The sequence below is a fragment of the Lytechinus variegatus genome, chromosome 6 (genome assembly GCF_018143015.1).
Source record: "Lytechinus variegatus isolate NC3 chromosome 6, Lvar_3.0, whole genome shotgun sequence".
NCBI classification, from domain to species: domain Eukaryota; kingdom Metazoa; phylum Echinodermata; class Echinoidea; order Temnopleuroida; family Toxopneustidae; genus Lytechinus; species Lytechinus variegatus.
Window position 1 is genome coordinate 12986247 of NC_054745.1, and position 22996 is coordinate 13009242.

Consider the following 22996-nt stretch of genomic DNA (forward strand, 5'->3'; position numbering starts at 1 on the left):
ATGAAGAAAGAAGGTGATTGTAGTCGGATGGGGCAGACCTAGCTGAGTGCGTTTATTCAATAGACGCAACTCCAAAATTCAAAGCGACTTGATTAAGAACAAATCAGAAACTTCTATCAGGGGAATTCGACGCCAATCATTCCATTGAAGACGCTGAATGATAAGGAATAGCAGAAAAGCAACACCCTTGTATCATCGTACATAATCTAGGCCGGAACAGAGTTGGAAAACTTTGAGAAACTTCCAAGACTACTTTCTATTGAAACAAGCATAGGCTGTACAGAAATGTCAGTAATGAAAGAATTGTTTAAATTTCTTCAAAACTCATGGATTGTGTTTTGTAGGCCATATTCACTTTTTGTTAATTAAATAGACAATTCCCACTTCGATCAAAGTGGCGTATTATTTTATTTCTTACCACCCTTTGCCTATCTGAATTTAACATAGGTAAACTATTTCCCCAAAGATAACGTAGAGGGCCTAAATTCCCTAACCCAGTGCTGTCCCCCTCCACTTAGCTGTCTTCATATCAATATAACCTGTTCACTCTATGCATGATGAATCAATGTGCGAATCGGGTTCTCCGTACCTGTGCCTTGGGTGTGGTCATTCTCCGGTCCTGTGTACGTAGAGGGCGTGCTACCAGCAAGTCTTGTCCATTCAATATCATCATCGGTAGCTTGGGTGAAGGTACAGAAATCCGAGTCGAAGTCACAACTGAAGATTGGAGCTGGTAAACCAAAGTATAGTTATGAATGTTGAATCTTGGAGATAAAACTTTGTATTTCAAATTATTAAAAAGTTCTTCAACCTTGTTAAGAATAAATCTACAGGTATAGTTTCCCCTTGATATAGCATAGTTCAGTGTGTCCCAGTGTGTGAATCGCGTGATCAGTGTATTTTCAATGTGTTAACAGTGTGTCACAAAATATATGCTGAGTGTGTTCTAAGTAAGTAACAATATTAAGTCCACAGTCGCTTCACAATGCGTTCACACTCTATCCCACCGCGTGCTCACAGTGTATTCTACAGTGTGTTCTCAATATGCCCCATTATAGTAAGTTAATAGTCTGTTCACAATGTGTTCAAGGTATATTTTCCCGATGTGGGCACAGTGTGTCCAAATCGTGTTCACAGTGTCATCCAGTGTGTTCACCGCCTGCCCTCAGTATAGGGTGTGTTCACAGTGTGTTCAGAATGTGTCCCACAGTGTTTTCCACAACATGTTCACAGTATATTCTCAGCATGTTCCAACAGTGTGTTCACAATGTGTCTCATAGTGTGTTCACAGGGTAAAATTCAGTGCAATCACTATATCGGTGGGTGCGTCGTGGTCTAGTGGTTCTGACTCTCGCCTTTGAAACAGGAGGTTGTGGGTTGCAATAGTAGCCATGGTAATCACCATTACCCCATCCAAAAAATGACTTGATATTAAAATATTACAATACATTCGTTGTGTTGATTGACGTGCATAGTCATGGTAATTCAGATCCCCGTCTTACAAAGAGTTACGATTGATCCGATAAACCACAACTATGGGAAACTAGCAACGTAAAATGGATATATGCTCAAAATATTTTCTAGATGATGTACATTCATACAATTATTGTTTTCCTAAAAATTCGGAGTGCTTCCTTTTGTTTAGAAAAGGACAATGTGAAAATTTCTTGGAGAACAAAATGATGACACTGATGGATTTCCATATAGTTGAGGCTGATCGGATCAATCGTTACTCTTTGTAAGACGGGGGCCTGATATGGTCGAAATTTCAATATTCGTAACGAGTAAAACCGTACTTGAAATTGTGGGAACGACAACTGTTGGTGGAGCCGGTGGAGTCCCTGTTCCAGTATATGGTTGTGGAGTTGTGGTAGGACGGACATCGGCAGATAGTGGTTGAACTGTTATAAAAATGAACATAAAGGCAGAGTGATTACAATTAGCAGAGTTAAAGTTGAAATATATATTAAAAAATCATTTCTGGAAACGGGAAAAAAAAAGTTTTAAATGAACATTTTCTGAACTGGAAAAACGCGGAAAAATATATGGAAAGGTGAGGAGAGGTATAAGACTGCTGTTGTTTTACGTGGATATCTTTTTTCATTAAACACGTGTGGTGCGTTTTAATAGAACAATTCCCTTGCAATTACTCTCTTTTTTGCAGCTGTTGTCTTTAACATGTTCCTACTCGTGCATAACTTAACGAATCGATTAAAACCCTTTTCTCATTCAACTTATACTGCTGCCGACAGTCACACCAGGGACTGACTTCAGACCGAACAAATCTATTAAAATGTTTCTAATGGTATACCATTGTTCGGTTCGGAGTCAGGTTTTGTTGGTGTGACTCGAGCATAAATAATGAACTGACCAATCAATATCAATTTTACATGCGCAATTGGTTTAAAATACTGACCAGGGACCAATCAGTGCGGTTCTTTCATATTTGCAATCCATCGCAAACCTTTGTGTTACGGACCCCAAGAACACTATTCCAAAAATATTAAGCTGAAAAAATGTATGCATTATGATATTTTCGAAGGGAGGGAATTACTTTTCTTTAAGTCTTATTTAATCTCTCTAGGGAGTGTGAAAATTAGAATCGTATACCAACGAATCCCTTTTATCATGTTTGTATGAGCGTATTGAACTGACTGTAAGCCTTTGAGTAATTTAAGAGAATTACCTCCGCATGCAGAATCAATGAAAGTAATGTCGTCCAAAGCAATGTCACCTTCAAAGCCCACTCCAACGACCCCTTCAAAGACAACCTGCATGTCACAAAAAAAAGAATTGAAACAGTGACAGCCATCTGGATAAATCAATTGCAGTCGTTACTTTCACATATCTAATCATACATCACATCAACGAATACCTTCTACTGTAATCATACTAGCTTCAACACATGGAAATAACATCAAATTGCTTATACTATTACAATACCTATAATTTCATGACGAGGAAGTTCATTTGATTTGTCCAATATTTGTTCATAAATGAACCAAAGATACTGTAATTCCAGTCCTTACCACATAGTTGTCCTGGCTCATAACAGGCAATTGCCCGCTATTCCATCTATTCCCTTGGTTTCCTCCATACGACCACACGTCTTGCCTTACAGCGCCCTCTACAGTTTCCACATACACATTGAGTGCTCCGATTTGAGTTCCAAACATGTGGAACCAAAATCGTAGGCAGCGGCCGCCTGAAGGAGTAGCGCTGAATGCCTGGCTCCGTAAACGGGCTGTCTCTCCGGAAACACGTGGAGAAGATGTTTCTATAAATATAAACGTCCCTGCAAATCATAATAAAAATAAAACAGTAAATAATAGGTTAGGCTTAGTAAAACCTTAAACTTTGTTCGTTGATACCAGTTTATTTCCCCCAGTGACCTTTGACCTTGTCCTAGTGGCTTGAAATTATATTCACCTTTTTGTCGATTTTAAGTTTTAAAATGATTTGCCAGAATTGATACAAATTAACCCTCACCAACAGATTATGCTTGAATGCAGAAGAAATTTAGTGACGGCTCCAAAACACAAGGAAAAAACACTGGAGTTTGGGATGCAATTGCAATGAAACCTCCACGCAGTCCGCAAAAAAGGTGTCAAAGAAACTCAAGTATTTTGCCATTATTCAACTTTAAAACTTGAGATTTTTACAGTATGATGAAGAATTACTATTTCAGAAGCTAATTTTCTAATGTTTGTGTTTTGAAGACCAGGGTCCCGTAACACAAAGGTTAGCGATTGATCGTACGCTTGATTTTTTCTGATTGATTGTATATTGTAGTTGATGGAATCAATCGTAGAAAAATGTTCTACGATTATTGCTAAGTTTTGTGTTAATTAATCGTAAGACTATTGTTGGAGATTATAATGTAGGAGGCCTGAAAATGTTACACATACAGTCAGTTATTATGGGCTTGAAAATTACATGGGTGAAAAGATTTTTAATGATTATAACACAGGTAAATGAAATGTTTTTTTTTTAACTTGTTCCTAAATGGTTTTGGTAATAAACTTTTTTTGTATTGTAATATTAGAAACAATGAAAAGAAATTTCACATGGATAATATTTTTATTAAAGAAGTTTTGCAGTCTTGGTGTGAGTTAACTTTTAATGAAAATCCTCCTGATGAGTTTATTCACAATCAGGTTAAATGGAATAACTCTTGTATCAAGGTAAATGGTTCTTTACTTATAAAAAAATATTGGATAAATAAAGGTAGTCTTATGTTAAATTATTTGTTGCAGCAGGATGGTAACTTTCTCTCACATTCTGATTTTGTTTGTAAGTTTGATATTCATTGTAATTTTCTTGATTATTATTCTGTTATATCTGCCATACCAATTGAATGGAAAATGGTTTGCAAGAACCTCCAAAAAAGTGAATTACCAAGAGGAAATTATTTATAACATAAACAAGTTAACAAAAGTGTGTAGATATATTCATAAAATGTGTGTTGAGAAAATTTTTAAAATTCCTATTTCACAAAACAAATTGAAAAGTATTGTTTCAGATCCAATCGTTACTTGGGACAAATTATATATAATTCCTTTAAAATGTACTTTTTCAACAAAGCTTAGATATTTTCAGTAAAAAAAATTCATAATATTCTTGGTGTTAACAAGTACTTGAAAACTGTTGGAATATCACATTCTGATTTATGTTCTTTTTGTTCAGCACACACGGAAACTATTGCTCATTTATTTTGGGAATGTCCCCTTACTAGTCGATTTTTAGATGATTTTGAAAAATAAACTCTTAAAAGTTTAATAAAATTATCTTTTAATGACTTTGTATTTGGCATACCAGCTGGAAATTCTTCTTTTAATTCTGATATTTTATATGCCAAATATTATATCTTTTCAACTAATAGTTTAAAAGGAAACTTATCCTTCTCTTCATTTCAAAAGAAATTAAAGTATCAGCATGAGATAGAACGAACTATGCACATGCAACAAAACAAGTTTATTGTATATCTTGATGAATCGAGGCACATCGAGCTTATTTAAATTATGTATTGTGTATATGTATGATATTGAATTTGATGTATCACATACATTTTGCATTTGTTTATATGCGAAGTGGAGAAATATTGAATAAAGACTTTCTTTGAAAAAGAAAAGTTTTGTGTTCCGGGCCCCAGATTACTATTTTGGCTTTTAACAGGGAACCTCCCCTTGCAACTTATTTCTGGTATTAGAGTGGTTCGTGACCCTGTCATATAGGGTCAGCGATTACTTGTAGGCTTGATTTTCACCACTGATTGTGGTATTACAGTCAATGCTATCAATCGTAGAAAAATATTCTACGATCATTGCTAACATTTGTGTGTCGGTCCCCAGGAATTACCTAGGCCGGTTCCAAGGGTGTGGTCAACAGCTGGTCCCGTGTTGGCACTGGGCGTTCCACCCTGTCCGCTGAACCAATCAAAGACATCAGTTGTAGGATCATTAGTCCATGTACAGAATCCATTCTCAAAATCACAATCACCTAAAGGACACAGAGAAACGAGAGTGTTTGTAAGGTTACACACTTTTGGATGTCTCACGTGGATGTTTAGGTTGGCATTCCGACTTATGACTATGTATTGCAATAACAAAAATCCATGTTCTTTGAAAATGAAAATAAAGATAATCACAATCACCTATTAAAGATAGAAAGAAACCAGAATATTTGAATTATGTTCATTCGATTTCATTCCTCAATAATTTTATTCACGTGTACGTGTATTTGGGGGTGTTCATGACCTTTTAGATTTTTTGTTTTTGTTTTGACCTTTTAGATCTTGATTGATTATGAAATGAATGATGTAGTTTAACAACACAAGCTGAAGATCATCGGAGTCATTGCGCCTTTGTATTACCCTCAAATTACGAATCCGTATTTGGCCCTAAGAAATAAATTTTCAGACTAGAGATAGATTTTTTTTTTCATCTTCAATGATATTCATGCACACAGTTTTATATACGAAAAACGATGCCTATTGAATCATCATACACCATCTAAAACAGCATTACCAAAGAAGGATTTTCTAATAAGATGTTTGTAAATTTAGACAAGACATGAACATATTCCTTACTGCTAAATGAGGTACTTAGAGATATAGTTTTTTTTAGCACAAGGGATCACCAATCGTGCTTCGTAAAGCCATTCCGAATCGTGTCTTACTGACAGCTTTAAAAATGGCCTACAGAGTAATACATCTTGACATTGTACTCTCTAAATCGAAAATAGCTTATCTAGTCCCTAATCAAGAAGAGGTACGTGAAGTTTACTCCAAAAGGAGTCATAATGCACTCTAAAAGGATTTACAGTTCACTCTAAAGGGATTGGTCTCTTGTGTCTATCCAAAAAGAGTGTAATTAGGGACTAGACTATTTTTTTTTCATTCTACCTGGTGGCAAGCATGACCCAGCGTACATGTCCACGTCATCTATCGCAATATTTCCCAGAATTCCATCCCCTACGGTGGCCTCAAAGTACACCTGGAAATCGTCGTTTACATTTAATGGGATGCGAGCAACATTCCACTGGTTGCCGAGGTTTCCAGACAGTGTGAAGTATGGCTGGGAGAATAGGCCTCCAGTCTATACGTGGTACGATTCAAAACAAACAAAGAAATGCAAGAAACATCCTTAAATTGGATATCTCTAGATAAAGACATGACATTGGAATACATTACTTATCTAAATGCAATAAAGGTCAATTAATCTATTTTTCAAATGCAGCCTTTTTCTGTTTTTTTGTAAACTATTCTCCATGCATAGAAATTCAATAGAAATTCAATATATCACTAAAAGACGATCGAGCCAAACAAAGTAGTTCAATGCAAAGCATAGATTGCACGTTTTCATGGCTCCAGTACTAAGGTCAAAGGCTTAGCCTTAGGTCATGATTCATGGCTAAAATTAAACCATGATTTAGAATATGGGTCGCTATCTTTAGCAGTAAAGTATTATTACACTGGTACGTTACTATGAAGCGAATTTAAAAGGGACAAACATGTGAGTAACTACATGATTATTACCTGAATCAAGTAGTGTAAATTAAAATTTCCTTAAAAAAACGAAGATAATTTTGAAAGTATATTTCCTTGAAAATAATCCTTTAAATTTCGAATGTAGTAGCTCTCACTAAACTAGATAGTCATGTTTAAACCCTATTGCCAGTTATAAGTACTGAATGACTTCTGCTTCAATAGAGTAAAATACGCTTTTTTTTACCTCGATGAGAACATTTAGCGATCCGATGTTGTCGCCATACATATGGTAGTAGAACTCAAAACAGTGGCTTCCTGCTGCGGGAAAGGTATGGGAGTACAACCACGCCTTCTCGCCCTGAACTCTGGGAGGGTCTGTCTCGATGAACATGTATTTACCTTAAGAAGAATAATAATAATAATGAGTTCACATCAGCTTTAGATCATGGCCAACGAAGATAGAGGGCGCATCGACAATGATTAAAAGGTGTTGACGCCATCTACGTTCATTGATAGCGACTAATACGACAAAATTCTTTTTATTTTGGTTGGATGGCATTATATTGTTGCGTTTTCAAGGTTCACACACTGACGGCGTTGTAAAGACGGACCAATGGGCAGATACCTACTATAGTTCATATGTGCTTTTGAATTACCGCAACGATTTACAACAGGCGAACATTTCAATGATATGGTAGATTCGCCTTTGTGGATGAAGACTTTAGCTTACTTTTATCATTGCTTTAAGCCCGCTCTTCATGTAGTCATGCCATATCCTGATTACCTTTTCTTTTCAGGCAAACTCTCCCCTCCTTATTTTTCTCTACATAGCTTGAATGGCTCTTTGACTACGACGTTCCTGTCTTAAACCTCCCGGTGGAAAATGATCAATGGTTCATTCTATTAGTATTTCTCAGCGCTTAACAAAAGTTTTGGGAATAGGGCTAGACCGTAATGTGGCGGACAAAGTCTTACAATTCCTGTCAGGAAGTTGCCAGGAATTCATCTTAAACATGATAAATAAAAGATACAATAAATTTCTGGCGACGTGTTGCACGGCTTTCCATCACAACATTGTTTTCGTGAAATCATTCGCTGACACCAACACAATATTGAAATCCTCGAGTGTTCCAACTAACCATTAGCCGCACGTGTCGTGTGGTCAGAAGAAGGTCCTGTAAGGGCAGTATCGGTAGGTCCTGATCCGAGACTCCAGTCAAAGTCATCGAGTAGGCCTTCCTGGCTGTACCCACACACTGCAAATCCGTACTCGAAATCGCAGAAGGGACTAAAAGCTCCAGGGCTGGGAGTAACTGCACATGTTACAAGATTCGAAATAAATAAATGGTTGTTTTGGCAAACTGATCATTGAATGTTTTCACAGCAGTCAAGATAATGTTTGTAATGATATAAAAAAATTGTCACATTTTATACAAGCGCAATACTAATACTATTTCATGAATATGTTTTCCTCTTTTCTCCAATCAAAAGTACAGTCAAGTGTTTTCATTTTAGCATCTTCATTTTATCTTACCGGCCAAGCAATCATCATTTTCTAGAAGAATGTCATCAAGAGCTATGTCGCTTCGAGGGTCACCGGTCATAATTCCTTCAAAGATAACCTGAATGGCGGAAACACAAATTGGAATCATATTTCGTCAAACTTTGGTTATCCATATCATAATAAAGTGCGCTTACATATTCGAATCAAAATATGCTTTCTTTCAATTCCAACCAACGTAAAACACACAAAGTCATAAGATATTCATAAATTTGACACAGACCATTAATCTTTCTTACGAAAGTAGAGTAATTAAATTATTCTATCACGTGTTTCAGTATTAAAGAATAAGTGCGCTTGAAAAATTATCCTTCAATCTGGTCCCCGATCACATCCTCAAGAAGATTAATAAAGTTTCCGTTGTTCCTGCAAAAAGATGATTAATTCGTTGACAACTTGACTCTGAGGACCACCTGGCGGAATGGAGGCCTGTGGTGTCATCCATCATACACATATAGATGCCAGTTATTGGCCATGCAAAGTATGGTAGACTTAGTGCATGGAATAGCTGCTGTCAGTAAGAAACGGGTTCAAAGAAGGTACTTACACCAACAGGTGCTGTTCCGCTGACTGGCACCCGAGCCACCAACCACTGGTCTCCCTGTGTCCCAGTCCTTGTCCAGATCAGTGTTTCCGCAGACCCTGAGGCAAGCAGGACATTGAGGACACCGACTTGCTCGCCATGCATATGGTACCAGAAGGTCAGACAGGAGTCCGATGTGATGGGTGTGAAGAGGGCGCTGTTCAGGCGTGCTGACTGTCCAACGGTGGTAGAATCGGCCTCGGTGTACATATATGACCCTGCAATGGCTGTTGGGAATATAAATTAAACAGTCAGTGGCGTAATAGTCATCACAAACTTTTTCAGGGGAAGGTGGTGGAGATCGTTACACTACACCAGGTACTAATAAACCAAGCCTTGTGATCTGGCCGACGTTCTTCGATTATCTTTCAAGAAAAGATTTGGGGAAGAGGTCCACATTCTTGAATGGAGGCCTGTGATGTCATCCATGTAATATACTAATATAAGTTACAGCCAGGCGAAGGAGTGTATAAAAATCAAATAAAAATAAATCTTCCCTTTCCAAATCATATACAAAATGTAACTTCAAAGTCAAAATACAAATTAAATAGACGTAACCGGTAAAAAAAGGAATCTGCAACGTTGCACCCCAAAGTTCAGTAAAATCAGCCCAAGATATTATATGTAGAAAGCGACAAAACAAAAGTGCAAAATAATGTATATAATAAGTCTTAGGATTATGACACGCTTGTCAAGAGTATTGAATTAAAAAAACATATTTCTTTCAATTTAAGCTGTGGGAGAAAAATGACATAGTAGTTTTCTATACTCTTTCTTTTTTAATGTCCGTGGAAGGGTTCTGTGACGTTCAATGCCATTCGTGTAGTAATGATTCAATGACATTTATTTCAGTTTTACAAACTAATCAAACATGATAAATGGAAGTGGAAATGGGAGTCGGTGACCCTTACTGGAACTTCCTGCGTGTGTGTGGTCGTCATCTGGTCCAGTATTAGCCGTATTAGTAGGTCCCGAGTTCCTGGTCCAATCAAAATCATCAGCCGAATCTTGGGTGAAGCTACATAGACCCCCTTCGAAGTCACAGTTAGCTGGGCCAACAGGAATAACTATGTGTGGGGCTGTGGTTGGCAACGGGCTAGAAGGCGGGAATGTTGGTCCAGCAATAGCACTGTTTGGCACAGCTGAAAAGAATAATCCCAGGAATGAAATTCAAGACATACGCACAAGTACAATAAGAACGAATTCAAATTCAAGTGGTCATATTCTATCAGAAAGAACCTGACGCAAAAACAAATATGATAAAATATTGAAATTTATGTTTTACAAATCGATGTAATAAGTCTAAAATTGCATAAGAAAAGAAAAAAAAGACGAGTGAAGCGAAAAGAAATGTTAAGAGATGGTTTATATTCGAGTGATGCTTACAATTCCTTAATTTCAAGTTAAGTATTTGTTTATTATATTTTAATCTCATGTTTAGTAGAAAAGTGGATAACATAAACATTTGTTTATAAAAAATGAAAGGAAAATATATAAAAGATAACGAATACCTGGACAATTATTGTCATTTACAATGATGTCATCAACTGCAATAATCCCTTGTGTAGAAGCACCAACTTCGCCTACAAAGACGATCTAAGAAGAAAAGAGGACATTGAAATGAATCATAAAATATGATAGGCATTTATACCAATGCTATAAATACATATCAGTGCATGGGCAATGTACTTATTGATTACCAAGGGTTTCAGGTTCGAAAAGTCTGTTTATTGTTGGTTGTTAATATAATGTAGGCTGAACTGTAAAAATGTTGGGAGAATGGGTTGGCCGTCTCTGGATTTCCTTTCGAAATTTCGTGTCTGAATCACGGATGGTTTACCGAAAAAATGCACTTTTAAAGGGGAAAGAAGAAGCTTTGTAAGTCCCATTTCTGATACACCCCTTTCCTACTACATCCACTGATACATAATATGTTTAGGACTCTGTAATCCATGGGTACGAAAAAATCCGTATAGGTCACTGTTAATTGAAAATTAAACCATGGCATACCCTGTAATCGTAGTCTTGTGCTACAGGCACTTGTCCGTAATTCCATAAAGCACCCTGTGTCGAGTCAAGCCTCCATGCAGTGACGTCATCAGGAAACCCACTTCTCTCTTGCGCAACGGTGAGGGCGCCAGCATCAACCCCTTCCAGATAATACCAGAAGGTAACACACCTCCTGGTTCCTGTCAGAGCGTTGAAGAGTGAACTGACCATGCGAGCGGTCTTACCTGGGATCTGATTGGTCGGATCAAGGTATACGTAATACCCTGTACACATGAAACAGAACGTAAATGGGAAAAATAATATTTTCTTGTAAAAATATCGCAATAGAATATAAAACACAAACTAATAACTTGTTTCGTCACCTCGAACTGTTACAAAAAAATCTGTTTATTGAATAATAATTCCATTCTTTCCTATCGATGGACATCCGGACTAAATCATGTTCATGGCAGCATTATATTTTTCATTTCATATCATTTATTGGTTTCTGCAACAATTTTTCATGAACATATTAACAAAGAAAATACAATAATAATATACATATAACTGACAAGCAAAACATACAAAAAAATAATGCATTTTCTATTAAAACATCGATTATTAGAAGGTTGCAGGGGTTGCCACTATAAGCTAAGCTTGACTGCGTGGCAACCCCAGAAAACGATGATAATTATTCTTACTACATTATCTTAACGTAAAGGTGCAGGTGCATAATGACGGGGGAAGGGGGGGGGGGGGCGCTTGGTCCTCATAATGTATGCTTTATTTGTATTCTTATAGTTGTTGTTTTCCTTTTTTTTAAACATGTGTTTCATAAGATATAGAGAAATAGCCTATTAACTTTGTGAATATTTATTCAATAATAGTGATTTAATACCTTTTTTGAAAGGAGAAATGAATCTTAACTGTTTCAGCGAACTAGGCAATGTATTCCATATGTCAGGTCCATGATGTCTAAGTGTTTTATGTGCTAATAGTGTTCTAGGATTTTCTAAGTGAATATTCTGACAAGTCCGTGTTGGATATGAATGTAAGTTGTTATTATATGAAAAGAAATAGGTAAATACAGAGAGAAGCAGTTTGTAATGATATTTATACATGAAAATAGCTATTTGTATGGTATTTATATCATATATCTTATACGTTTTTAGACGATAAAAAAGAGGATCAGTGTGTGAAAGATATGTTGATTTTGTGCAGATTCTAACAGCTTTCTTTTGTAATAAAAGTAAATGTTCAAGGTTGGTTTTACTACAGTTTCCCCAAATAAGGTTACAATTAATATATGGTAGTATCAATGCATTGTATATCATTAAAAGGGAGTGCTCTGGTAAAAATACTTCAATTTGTATAATATTCCAATTCCTTTAGCCATTGATGAGGATATTCTGCTTACGTGTTGGTTCCATGATAAATGTTTGTCTATTGTTATGCCCAGAAATTTCACAGATTCTTTTTTATCTATTGGCTCATTGTCAATTAGAATGTCTTTGGGAAAATCGTCATTCCTATGAGTGGCTTGAAAATGAACAAAATGAGTTTTACTTATGTTTAAGGATAACTTGTTAGATTTAAACCACGACGAAACATTTTTTAGTTCTAAATTCATTGTATTGATCAATTCATCTAAATTTCTGTGAGACAATAAAATGTTGGAGTCGTCAGCATATAAAATAAACGAAAGAATTTGGGAAGAATTTACTATATCATTAATATATATCAAAAACAGAAGTGGCCCCAAAATCGAACCTTGTGGCACTCCACAATTAAGAAAGGACAACGGAGATTTAATATCATTAATTGAGACGAATTGTTGTCGATTTGAAAGATAACTTTTACTCCATGACCAGGCAACTCCACGTATTCCGTAATTATATAATTTATGTAATAAAATCTTATGATCAATGGTGTCGAAGGCTTTACTTAGATCCATAAATAAAGCGATTATATGACTTCTTTTTGAAAGGGAGTCAACAACATTATCAAGTAATTTAGTAATTGCAAAATCCGTTGAGAATTTTTTTTCTAAATCCGAATTGGGTTGGAATAAGAATTTCATTTAATGACAAAAAGAATCCAATCGTTTGTACACAATTTTTTTCAATTTTTTTGATAAACATGGTAAAAGTGATATAGGACGATAATAAGTAACTTTAGTCGGGTTATCTTTTTTGTAAACTTTTGCTATTTTTAATAAATTGAGACAACAGCCAGTAGAGAGAGATAGATTAAAGATATGTTCTAATGGAAAGACAATGCTATATATTACATGTTTTAAAAGTTTTGTGCTGATTCCATCATATCCTTTAGATTTTTTAGATGCTAAGGCTTCAACGATCTTAATTATTTCATGTTGATCTGTTGGAATGAAACACATTGTATTTGAGATGGGCTCGGAGAGATACTCAGTAAAATTTTTACCATCACTTTGTATTTTTGAAGCCAGGTCAGGACCAATGCGCGTGAAAAAATATTAAACTCTTGAGCAATTTCAAAAGGTTCAGTAAAGAATTTATTTTCAACTTCAAGTTTTTCAATTTTATCATGGGGTTTACTTTTGTTTATTAATTTGTTTATGACATTCCAAGTTGAATTCAAATTCCCTTCTGCGTTTTTTATTTCTTTTGAATAATATATTTTTTTCGAAGATCGAATTACGCTGGTGAGTGTATTGCGATACTTTTTATACTTGATAAAATTATGTTCAGATCTATCAGAAATGAATGATTTATAAAGTTTATTACGTTTTTGATAGACTGTAAAATTCCTCGAGTAATCCATGGATTTCTGATCTCATTTTTACGCTTCTTGCTTTGAACAAGTGGCATATATTTATCATAGTAATGAGTGAATTTATCTAGGAACAATTTATAAGCAACATTTGCATCATTTTCTTCCAAAATGTCGTTCCAATTCTCATTGGTTAAATCTTAAGACACACTATTTTGTTAACCGACCTTTTAGTAAAAAAAAGATCGATATGCACTTGCGCAGAACAATAACTGGTTATTTTTCTCAAGCGCATAACAGTATTTTCGGACCAGATTAAATAGTTGCAGAAATCAAAGCTAAAATGGATCTGCCCTTTTCTGCATCATTATATATACCTGCAGATGTGCCGAGTGTATGATCGGATGGGGGTCCATCACCGTTGGTGGCGCCTTGCTTTCTTATCCAATCGAAGTCGTCAACTGTGACGTCATTGGTCCACGTGCAATAGTCCGCTTCAAAGTCGCAATCACCTTTGTGAAATGAACAGAAGAGAAATAAGAACATTGAAATAACTATGCTATTGGTGGGTTACAGAGAATCCGAACAACCTATCGTAAAGGTTTGTCGACTTTCATAAACTGTATGAGGAAAAACTCTCGAGTTTCTTTCATTTTAAGCATTTTTTTTCATTTTAAGTAATTTTAACTCGTAATGACGTACGAGTTATCAATTTGAATTATGTCGCAAACGTCGAATTTCTTAAGCTGTAAGATGAAGAATAGTTATTCCTTTTCATTATGTTTGATATTCAAGAAGGTATATTCCGAATAATAACATCAAAGTTTCAAATACGAAGACAATTTTTTTTGTTCAGTATTTAGTCTGATCATGCCATAAAAAATCTGATAACTGCTAATTATTCATAATCAAGTATAACTTACTTTAGTGTTGTGTTCTTAAAAAACACCACTTTGATACCCATAAATACAGGCATCAGAATGTTTGGATGAGATGTAAGTTATAGACTTATGCATGGGCGATATTATTGTATACAAAGTACCAGGCGACAGGAGCGTCATAAAGTAACTAATCGTTGTTATAAGTAGATAATAAAACAGGTAAACTATCTGCCGGTACTCGGATAGTAAGGCGGCATTGTTTCAAGGGCAAGGGTTCTTCAACATGATATCAGTCTCACCTTGGGAAAGACAAGATCCATCTGTAATTCTGACGTCATCAATTGCTATGTCAGACGTGAAACTTGATCCAACGACCCCTTCAAATACAATCTTACAAGAAAAGAGAAAGATTGCGTCAAAAACAGAGATTGTATCCAATGAAAAAAAATCATAAAGATATATAATATGAACTACCCTAGTCTGTGAAATTCGAGATTTTAATGATATTCTACTACTACTGCTACTACTACAACTACTACTACTACTACTACTACTACTACTACTACTACAACTACTACTACTACTACTACTACTACTACTACTACTACTACTACTACTACTACGATACTGCTACCGCTGCAACTACAACCACCACCATCACCTCAACTACTATTTATACTACTACTACTACTACTACTACTACTACTACTACTACTACTACTACTATTACTACTACTACCATTACTACTACTAATGCTACTACTATTACTACTACTAATATTACTCATACTACTTCTACAACTTCTTTTACTACCCCGACTGATACCAGTACTATGCTACTGCAACAAATACTAAGATCATTGCCATAGTCATTGTTAATAACTTATTTTCTCTTTCTTCATACCTGGTAATCATTGACAGTAGGTGCTAAGAACTTGGCTATATACCACTGGTTTCCCTGATTCGAGGATTGAGACCAGCTTGGTAGAAGCTGAAGCACATCTTCACCCGTCTCCACGATGTACACATTGAGTGTCCCTATGGAACTCCCATACATGTGATAGTAGAACTCGATGCAGTGACCACCGGCTACCTGAAGGGTTGGTGACCAGAGGCGTGCCTTTTCCCCCAGGACTCGAGGGGATGACGTTTCGATGAACATGTAATAACCTGAAAGAAAACACAAAACCTGATTACGGGCACGTTTCACGTTATACGACTGTGGTAGCTTGTATGGCAGCTACCATAGTAGCAGGACTAAGCGACCAATCATAATTAACAAGGTTTCCATGGTAGTTGCCATAATGACAAAGTGATCATAAGTCGTGAAATAATACGTCCAGATAAACCGCTAAATGAGTTAATAATCAATATTAATATACCCACAAAAAAAGTGTTCCTATGAAGCATTGGAAATTTCCAATTAAGTATCAGCAAATTTCAATAAAGTTAAGATGTAATTTTTTTCCGTCTGTAACTTCATGTAATTTGTTTAAAAGAACTAACCTATATAGGTAATTTTACTTCCGTTATCGCCCACGTTACATATAAGTGATAAATTTGTTTTAAACTGTTTTTAAATACTTAAATGATTTTCTTTGAATTTCGCTATATTCAGAATGCAATTCATCTCAATAAAACAATTTAATAAAAGTGGTATTGTTATGAGGAATGGTAAACCATTTGGATACCCATCCAGCATTGTGTGGAAGACAGTTATGACCTGCCTTGTAGGACATGTAAGTCATTATCTTATTAACCATCAACCGACTGTTGACTGAGGTTATACAGTCAGAGGTTGGCCAAATAATTACTCACTGGGACATGGGGTACGCTTTCCCCCAAGAAATTTCTAGTACACCGTTATTCGCAATGCTATACTCAGACTTTTTTTCTAAAAGTCTTGAATCAGTTAATTCACTCCCATGTAGGATGACGCTTATATTGCTTAAAAAATAAAAATCAAGCATCTAAGAACGCAATAAAGCAAATTACCAGCCGATGTTCCGAGGGTGTGGTCGTTGGGCGGGCCCGTGTCTGAAGATGGCGTGTTCGCACTCTGTCTCAACCAATCAAAGTCGTCGGTGCCAGTCTCCTGGGTGTAGCCACAGATGTTGGGATCCTCGAAGTCGCATTGGATCAAGGCCGGTATTGAGGAAGGCATTGGGGTTACTACCACTGCCAATGAGTAAAGTGAAGAGAAAAGGTTATGGATTGCCTATCAAGGACACAGTCACACAGTCAAAACGTTGTATAGACAATTTATACAACGCTGTTTAAGGACCTTACAGTAGTTGTTTAAACGGTTTAAAAAGTGTTGAAAATCTTAGAGTTTGATATCAAAATTTAATTCACAATAAATTAAACATGGTTAGGCCTATGTAGACTGTTAGACGTCTACCGTACGTTCCATGTAGCAAACAGTATTGTTTCACTCTCTACGTCTTCTCTATTTCCCATTCTCTTTACATAAATCTTTTCTTGGAGAAACCATGAACCTATAGGTCCATGGAGAAACAGAGAAAGAAATTAAGCTACCTTGCCAGTGCAACGTGTATTAATGCATCTTTATTATTTCCGATGTTTGGATCTATTTATATCGCATTGTATCTTGGCCATTTCACGACAGTATTGTATATTGGCAATACCCAAAAATATGTACGTCTGACCCACTATATGTGAGACCTTCATAAAATTTTCTGTCTGGGACTACTTGTTCTTTTTACAGTCTGTAATGTTCTCAAAGGATCATGACTTGGTCAGTTTACGAAAATGTGTGTCCGACGTACAAAAAGGTTGATCACTTTATGGAATTGCCCATATTGTTGTATTCAACAGCAAACATTCCAATATATCTTCCTCCCTCTCCCCCTTCTTTCTTTTTTTCTATTTCTCTTTCTCTGTCTCTCTATCTCACCTCTCCTCATTCCTCTCTTTTCCCTTATCTCTCTCTCTTCCGGTCTCCCTTCCTGTCTATCATAATGATCGGTATATAACTGGTAGGATCTATGTATATTACCGTATTGAACAGTAAATCTCTCTTCATCCCTTTATCTTTCGTCTCTTTCTCTCTCTTCCTATCTACCCCTTTCTATATCTCTCTCTCTTTCTCTCTATTCTACTGCTCTGTACTACGTGTATGCATCGATAAACGTTTGAACCTATTTGTTTTTGCATTTAAAAAAAAAAAAAACAGTAATATTATCATGCGCTATAATTGTAATAAATAATGTAATTATTGTATGTTCTTATATTGAAATTTAACCTGCCGGTTAACTTAATAGGTTGGCGGGCCTGTTTTTTTGACATGATCTTTAATAAAGAGTTGATGTACTACTAGAAGTGACTTGAAAACAATCAAATAGGAATGGCGATGATGGTTTTTCGTGTAGAAGTAGAACAGTGATGAATCCGATAATGAGAGTAATTGCTGTTACATATTAAGCATTTAGAAACGCAAGTAAAACGTAGCAACCTGTTATTGTTATCATCATCATCATCATCATCATCGTCACCATCAACAACATTATTATTTTCTTTATATTGTGTATGCCTAGTATGTAGGAACTTGGTTAGGGGTAATTGTGAACTGTAACTGCAAAGTATTATTGCAAAATAGAAACAAAATACCTTGTGGACAATATCCTGAGAAAATCATGACGTCATCAATGGCTAAGTCGCTTGTGAAGCTGGATCCAACAATACCCTCAAATGTGACCACAAAACGATCTGCATCTCCCCGTGTGATGTCAACCTGGAATAATCAAATAAAAATAATGTATATATTATATACGTATAATGTATAATGTCTCACATTATATGTACATACAAATATAACTAAATACATGTAATGAAGCAGATAATAATCAGCAACTGAACAAACAAAAAATTAGTGTAACAGATCATGAATCGATAAGATTAAAAATGAAATCTTAACCCAAAATTTATCAAGTCTCACATGATAATCTAAAAGACGGAAGTAGCGTAACGAAAAAGCATGTTCAAGTGTAAGATCATAATGATGTAAACGATTCCAGACGAAAATTACCTGGCAGAAGTCGAAGCAGATTTTCTGTAAAGTAGTAGTATGATCAGGGAGTACTCCGTGGTATGTTTATACACAGGGTGAGTGAACCTATTGGCGTACGGTCTGTGTTACAAATACAGTGCGTATTTCAAAACCAGTTAATATCAAAAAGGTGCACTTGAGCGAATCTTGTCCCAACGACATTACAATGAATTAAGGTGTAATCTCTTTAGTGCAAAACAAAAGAGGTGTTTTAGCAACAAGGACTTTATTATATGTACCGAATAAAAAAAAGAGCAGCACATAACATTTAATTCTCCTTAAAGATTGTGAATAAATTCAAACATGAAGAAAACAAAAATATTTACGGAGGTGTACATTGACGCAGATTATGTATCTATGATTGTGATTATTAAGATGATGGAGTAAATTGAATATTGCCGTGTGAACAAAAGACTAATACCAAAGAGATTACAAAAGAAAAATAAATTAATTTTTCAAAAAAGGAAGGGAAACAAAAGAAATATAAAGGAAAAAAGGAGAAAAGAAAAGAAAAAGAAAAAAAAGAAGAAGAAATATAAGAAGAAAAGCAAAGAAAACAGAAGAAAAAAAGAACAGAAAGAAAAAAAAGAAAAAAAAAGAAAAGAGAAGACAAAAAGAAAAGGAAAAAAATAACATGAAAAAGAAAAAAAAGAAGAAAAAAAGACAAAAAAATAACAGAAAAGAAAAGGAAGAAAAAAAATAGAGAGAGAAGGAAAAAAATGTATAATAATAAAAATAATAAACAGTTCTTGTATAGCGCATATCACAATTATGAATAATGTCTCTATGCGCTCCCAAAGGACTTGGATAATAAGCTACTGAAAATGAACAAAAGCTGTGGCAAAAATAGTCAATCCTGACTGGTTGCCAACCGAGGAAAGAAGAAGAAGAAGAAGAAACAAACCTACTTTTCTTTGTTACTTAGTTTGAACTTGTTCTGCCCAAACGCACCCACTTTTGTTGTAAACTAGTTTACTAAATACCTTTTCCTAATACCTGGATTTGGCAGTCATTGCCAGGGTCCCGTTGCATAAAAAGTTGCAATCAATCGCAACTCTAAAAATCATGCGAAACTTGATTTTCAACAGCGCACATTTGGGACTTTCGATTGATTTTTTTGACTTGCGTTTAAACGCAACTCTTTCTGCAACGGACCCCAGAACATAAATGTCTAAAACCACACACGCATACTGCATTCTGTACTTAATTCCCTTTTCAACTAATGCCAGGTAAACTATATTTTGATTAATTTACCTTGTTCATTACACTTTTGTTTTGCTTTAATTAGGTTATTTCATCTCATCTTATTGATTGTCACAGAAAATTATTGATTTGGCTATATCAGCTAAGAAGCCCACGCGCCATTACGTATACCGCTCAGCTGATTATAAAACTATGGAAGCTTAAAAGTGCCACCGAGATGTTGAGATAATTATCTCGGGAAGTCGACATCTTGATAGCAAAATATAAGATGACGAGATCCTGGATCTCATCATGTTGACATCTTTTAGAAGAGATGATGAGATGACGAGATCCTGGATCTCATCATGTCAACATCTTTTAGAAGAGATGTTGAGATGACGAGATCCTGGATCTCATCATGTCGACATCTTTTAGAAGAGATGATGAGATGACAAGATCCTGGATCTCATCATGTCAACATCTTTTAGAACAGATGATGAGATGACAAGATCCCGGATCTCATCATGTCAACATCTTTTAGAAGAGAGATGACAAGATCCCGGATCTCATCATGTTGACATCTTGTAGAAAAGATGATGAGATGATGAGATGATCTTGTCATGTCAACATTTCATAAACCCCGATCAGCCCTCTTCGCGATTAATCTCGAGATTCAAGAAACCCCGTCTCCACCATCGCACGAAGAGCGATTCTTGCTCGAGCGAGGCAACAAGCCGATATTCCGAGCATGCGCACTTTCGATCTTGGAGTTTCAACGGCCCGCGCTTTTGAATAACTTCCCGCGATATGCAATCAAGTACATCTTTCGCCGAATTCGACCGTTGTTATGCAACAATCCTCTCAGCTCAGCCTCGCTATAATTATAAGCGAGTGAAGTATTCTTCGTTTAATATGATGGCGGACTCCGAGGCAACGACGGGGGGGGGGGGGAGAGGGGGGAGGAAAGAAATGCTATTTGCTCACATTTTGCGAAGGAATAAGACGACAATGCTGTCAGTATTGTTATTGACTATGACCATCGTCGATAATGAGCGCCTCCCCCATCGGTCTGGTCTCTCCCAAAATCCATTCACGGGGGGCTTGACACCATCGTTGCTGATTGGGGAATTGATGAACGCTATGATAAAGTTGACTTTCGCATGCGTTCGGTATAATCGCTGTTTATGTTTTTACCAAGGCGGAAATGGAACGCGAATTGCATTATGGACTGAAGGTCATGAATAAATTAACCCGAGTCCAAACCCGAGTGCGTCTGCACCTACGAATTAGCGCGATAATTCGTAAATAGCGCGCTATTTTGCAAATAAACCCGAGTTGACTTGGGATTGCAATCTCGAGATTAATCCTACGAACTAGCGCGATAATTGCGTCTGCATTACAAACAATCTCGAGATTTTTCAGATCGGGATAATTTGCCGGATCAGAAATAGCGCGCTAATTTGAAAACTCGGGATGGTGCAGACGGCCCTATTGTCACCCTTTTCCAACACAACCGCATCGGAGGGGGCGTGTCCAGTTGTCATGACGATTATCCGCCTTTTCAGGACGGGCGCTCGTAAAAATAATGAGGCTTATTTTCAGTTTATGAACGCAATTTATATTGCATTATCCGCATTACTCTTAGGCGGCTAATTGATAGGTTTATGAAAAGGGTATGTACACCCCTTGCATCCCAGGTTCCTGGTGAATTATCATACAACGTCCCCGTTTATATTCGAGTATATAAGCATTATATTTTTTTCTTTCTTTTATCTTTTACCATTCCCTTTTGATATATATTTTTTTTTTTGGGGGGGAGTGGCTTATGTGTTGAGATTAACTCAAAAACAAAAAGGTATTTACCATTTTGCTCTAACAAACCCTTTTCAATAATGACTTAACAGGAAAATGATCACGAGGCTCGAGTCTGCAAAACTTTTTTCAGGCGAGACAAAATGGACGAACCACTTAAAAGAGTTCAATAAAAGGAGAATGGCCTTTTTTTGGCAGTGTGATGATGCTCATGAGACTCCTGAATACGTATGGTAAGTCACACCTATTCAACCAACTCGGCAGCAATTAATGATATGCCATTCAAAAAAAAAAAGCTTATATCGGCCTGGTGTCTGAGCCGTTGGTGAGACGGCAGCAAATGTCGTTTGAAATTCGGAAAAACGAGTCTCATGTGTTATGTGCAAAATGTTCACGTGTGCTAAAGTTGAAATAAATGTCTGCATCATTCATTTTTTTGTGGAAGCGATTATGTAACCGAAGGTCTTGCGTCCTTTGCGTCGAAATGAATACTCGTTGTAATAGACCATTCTTATGAAGCTATTGATCAGGAAATGAAAAGTTATGAGTACAATATGAACAAAAATCAAAAGAATTTACGAGTATTTACAGATAGGAGGAGAATAGACCAGTTCGTAGTTACTTCAAGGACAATTTTGGTCAAATGACCTTTCATTTCTTTCATTATGATAGGCAGACTTCAAGGCAAGATATTACGCAAGCTTGCCCTACATAGCAGTATGAAGAAATTGAATAGACCAGGTGACTAGAATAGCACACCAATGAACACTTTATGAAGGTATTTGTTGCATTCCTACTTTGAATGCATCAGGGGCAGATCCAGGATTTTGAAATATGGGGGGCGCCAGCGGCGAGAGAGCGAAGCGACCGAGCGGGGGGAGGGTGTTGGAGGGGGGATACCCCCTCCCACGGCAAGGACTTTTTCAAAAAATCATGTCCAAATGTCGTATTTTGAGAGCACCTTTAGAAGAAAACATGCACACTTAAATCACTGTAACTTCATGAATAAAAGACACATACTGACTCATTTAGGAGCTGGTTTCCAGTCACACACCGTATAAGCGGTCATTCAAAACATACATTTGGCAAAGGCTCTTCACTTGCTTGCATCGTGTGATTGAAACGTCAAATTTAAATGATACGAAACTGAGACTTGTAATCGATAAGTTCCGAATAATCC

The 22996-nt window shown here is 36.3% G+C and overlaps 1 protein-coding gene across 1 annotated transcript in view; it reads right to left on the bottom strand.

Moving 5' to 3' along the window:
* The window catches only part of LOC121416846 (MAM and LDL-receptor class A domain-containing protein 2-like), a 161850-nt gene that overhangs the window by 115126 nt on the left and 23728 nt on the right, over positions 1 to 22996 (bottom strand). Inside the window, exons 4-21 of the mRNA XM_041610363.1 lie at positions 18384 to 18507; positions 16749 to 16931; positions 15658 to 15923; positions 15053 to 15143; positions 14250 to 14384; positions 11143 to 11405; positions 10644 to 10728; positions 10044 to 10274; positions 9097 to 9359; positions 8523 to 8610; positions 8128 to 8301; positions 7233 to 7387; positions 6404 to 6596; positions 5359 to 5499; positions 3030 to 3295; positions 2687 to 2771; positions 1797 to 1901; positions 590 to 730 (exon numbers count right to left, since the gene is read on the bottom strand). Of these exons, the coding sequence (XP_041466297.1) occupies positions 590 to 730; positions 1797 to 1901; positions 2687 to 2771; positions 3030 to 3295; positions 5359 to 5499; positions 6404 to 6596; positions 7233 to 7387; positions 8128 to 8301; positions 8523 to 8610; positions 9097 to 9359; positions 10044 to 10274; positions 10644 to 10728; positions 11143 to 11405; positions 14250 to 14384; positions 15053 to 15143; positions 15658 to 15923; positions 16749 to 16931; positions 18384 to 18507 (2989 nt within the window). The remainder of the gene's footprint in view (positions 1 to 589; positions 731 to 1796; positions 1902 to 2686; positions 2772 to 3029; positions 3296 to 5358; positions 5500 to 6403; positions 6597 to 7232; positions 7388 to 8127; positions 8302 to 8522; positions 8611 to 9096; positions 9360 to 10043; positions 10275 to 10643; positions 10729 to 11142; positions 11406 to 14249; positions 14385 to 15052; positions 15144 to 15657; positions 15924 to 16748; positions 16932 to 18383; positions 18508 to 22996) is intronic.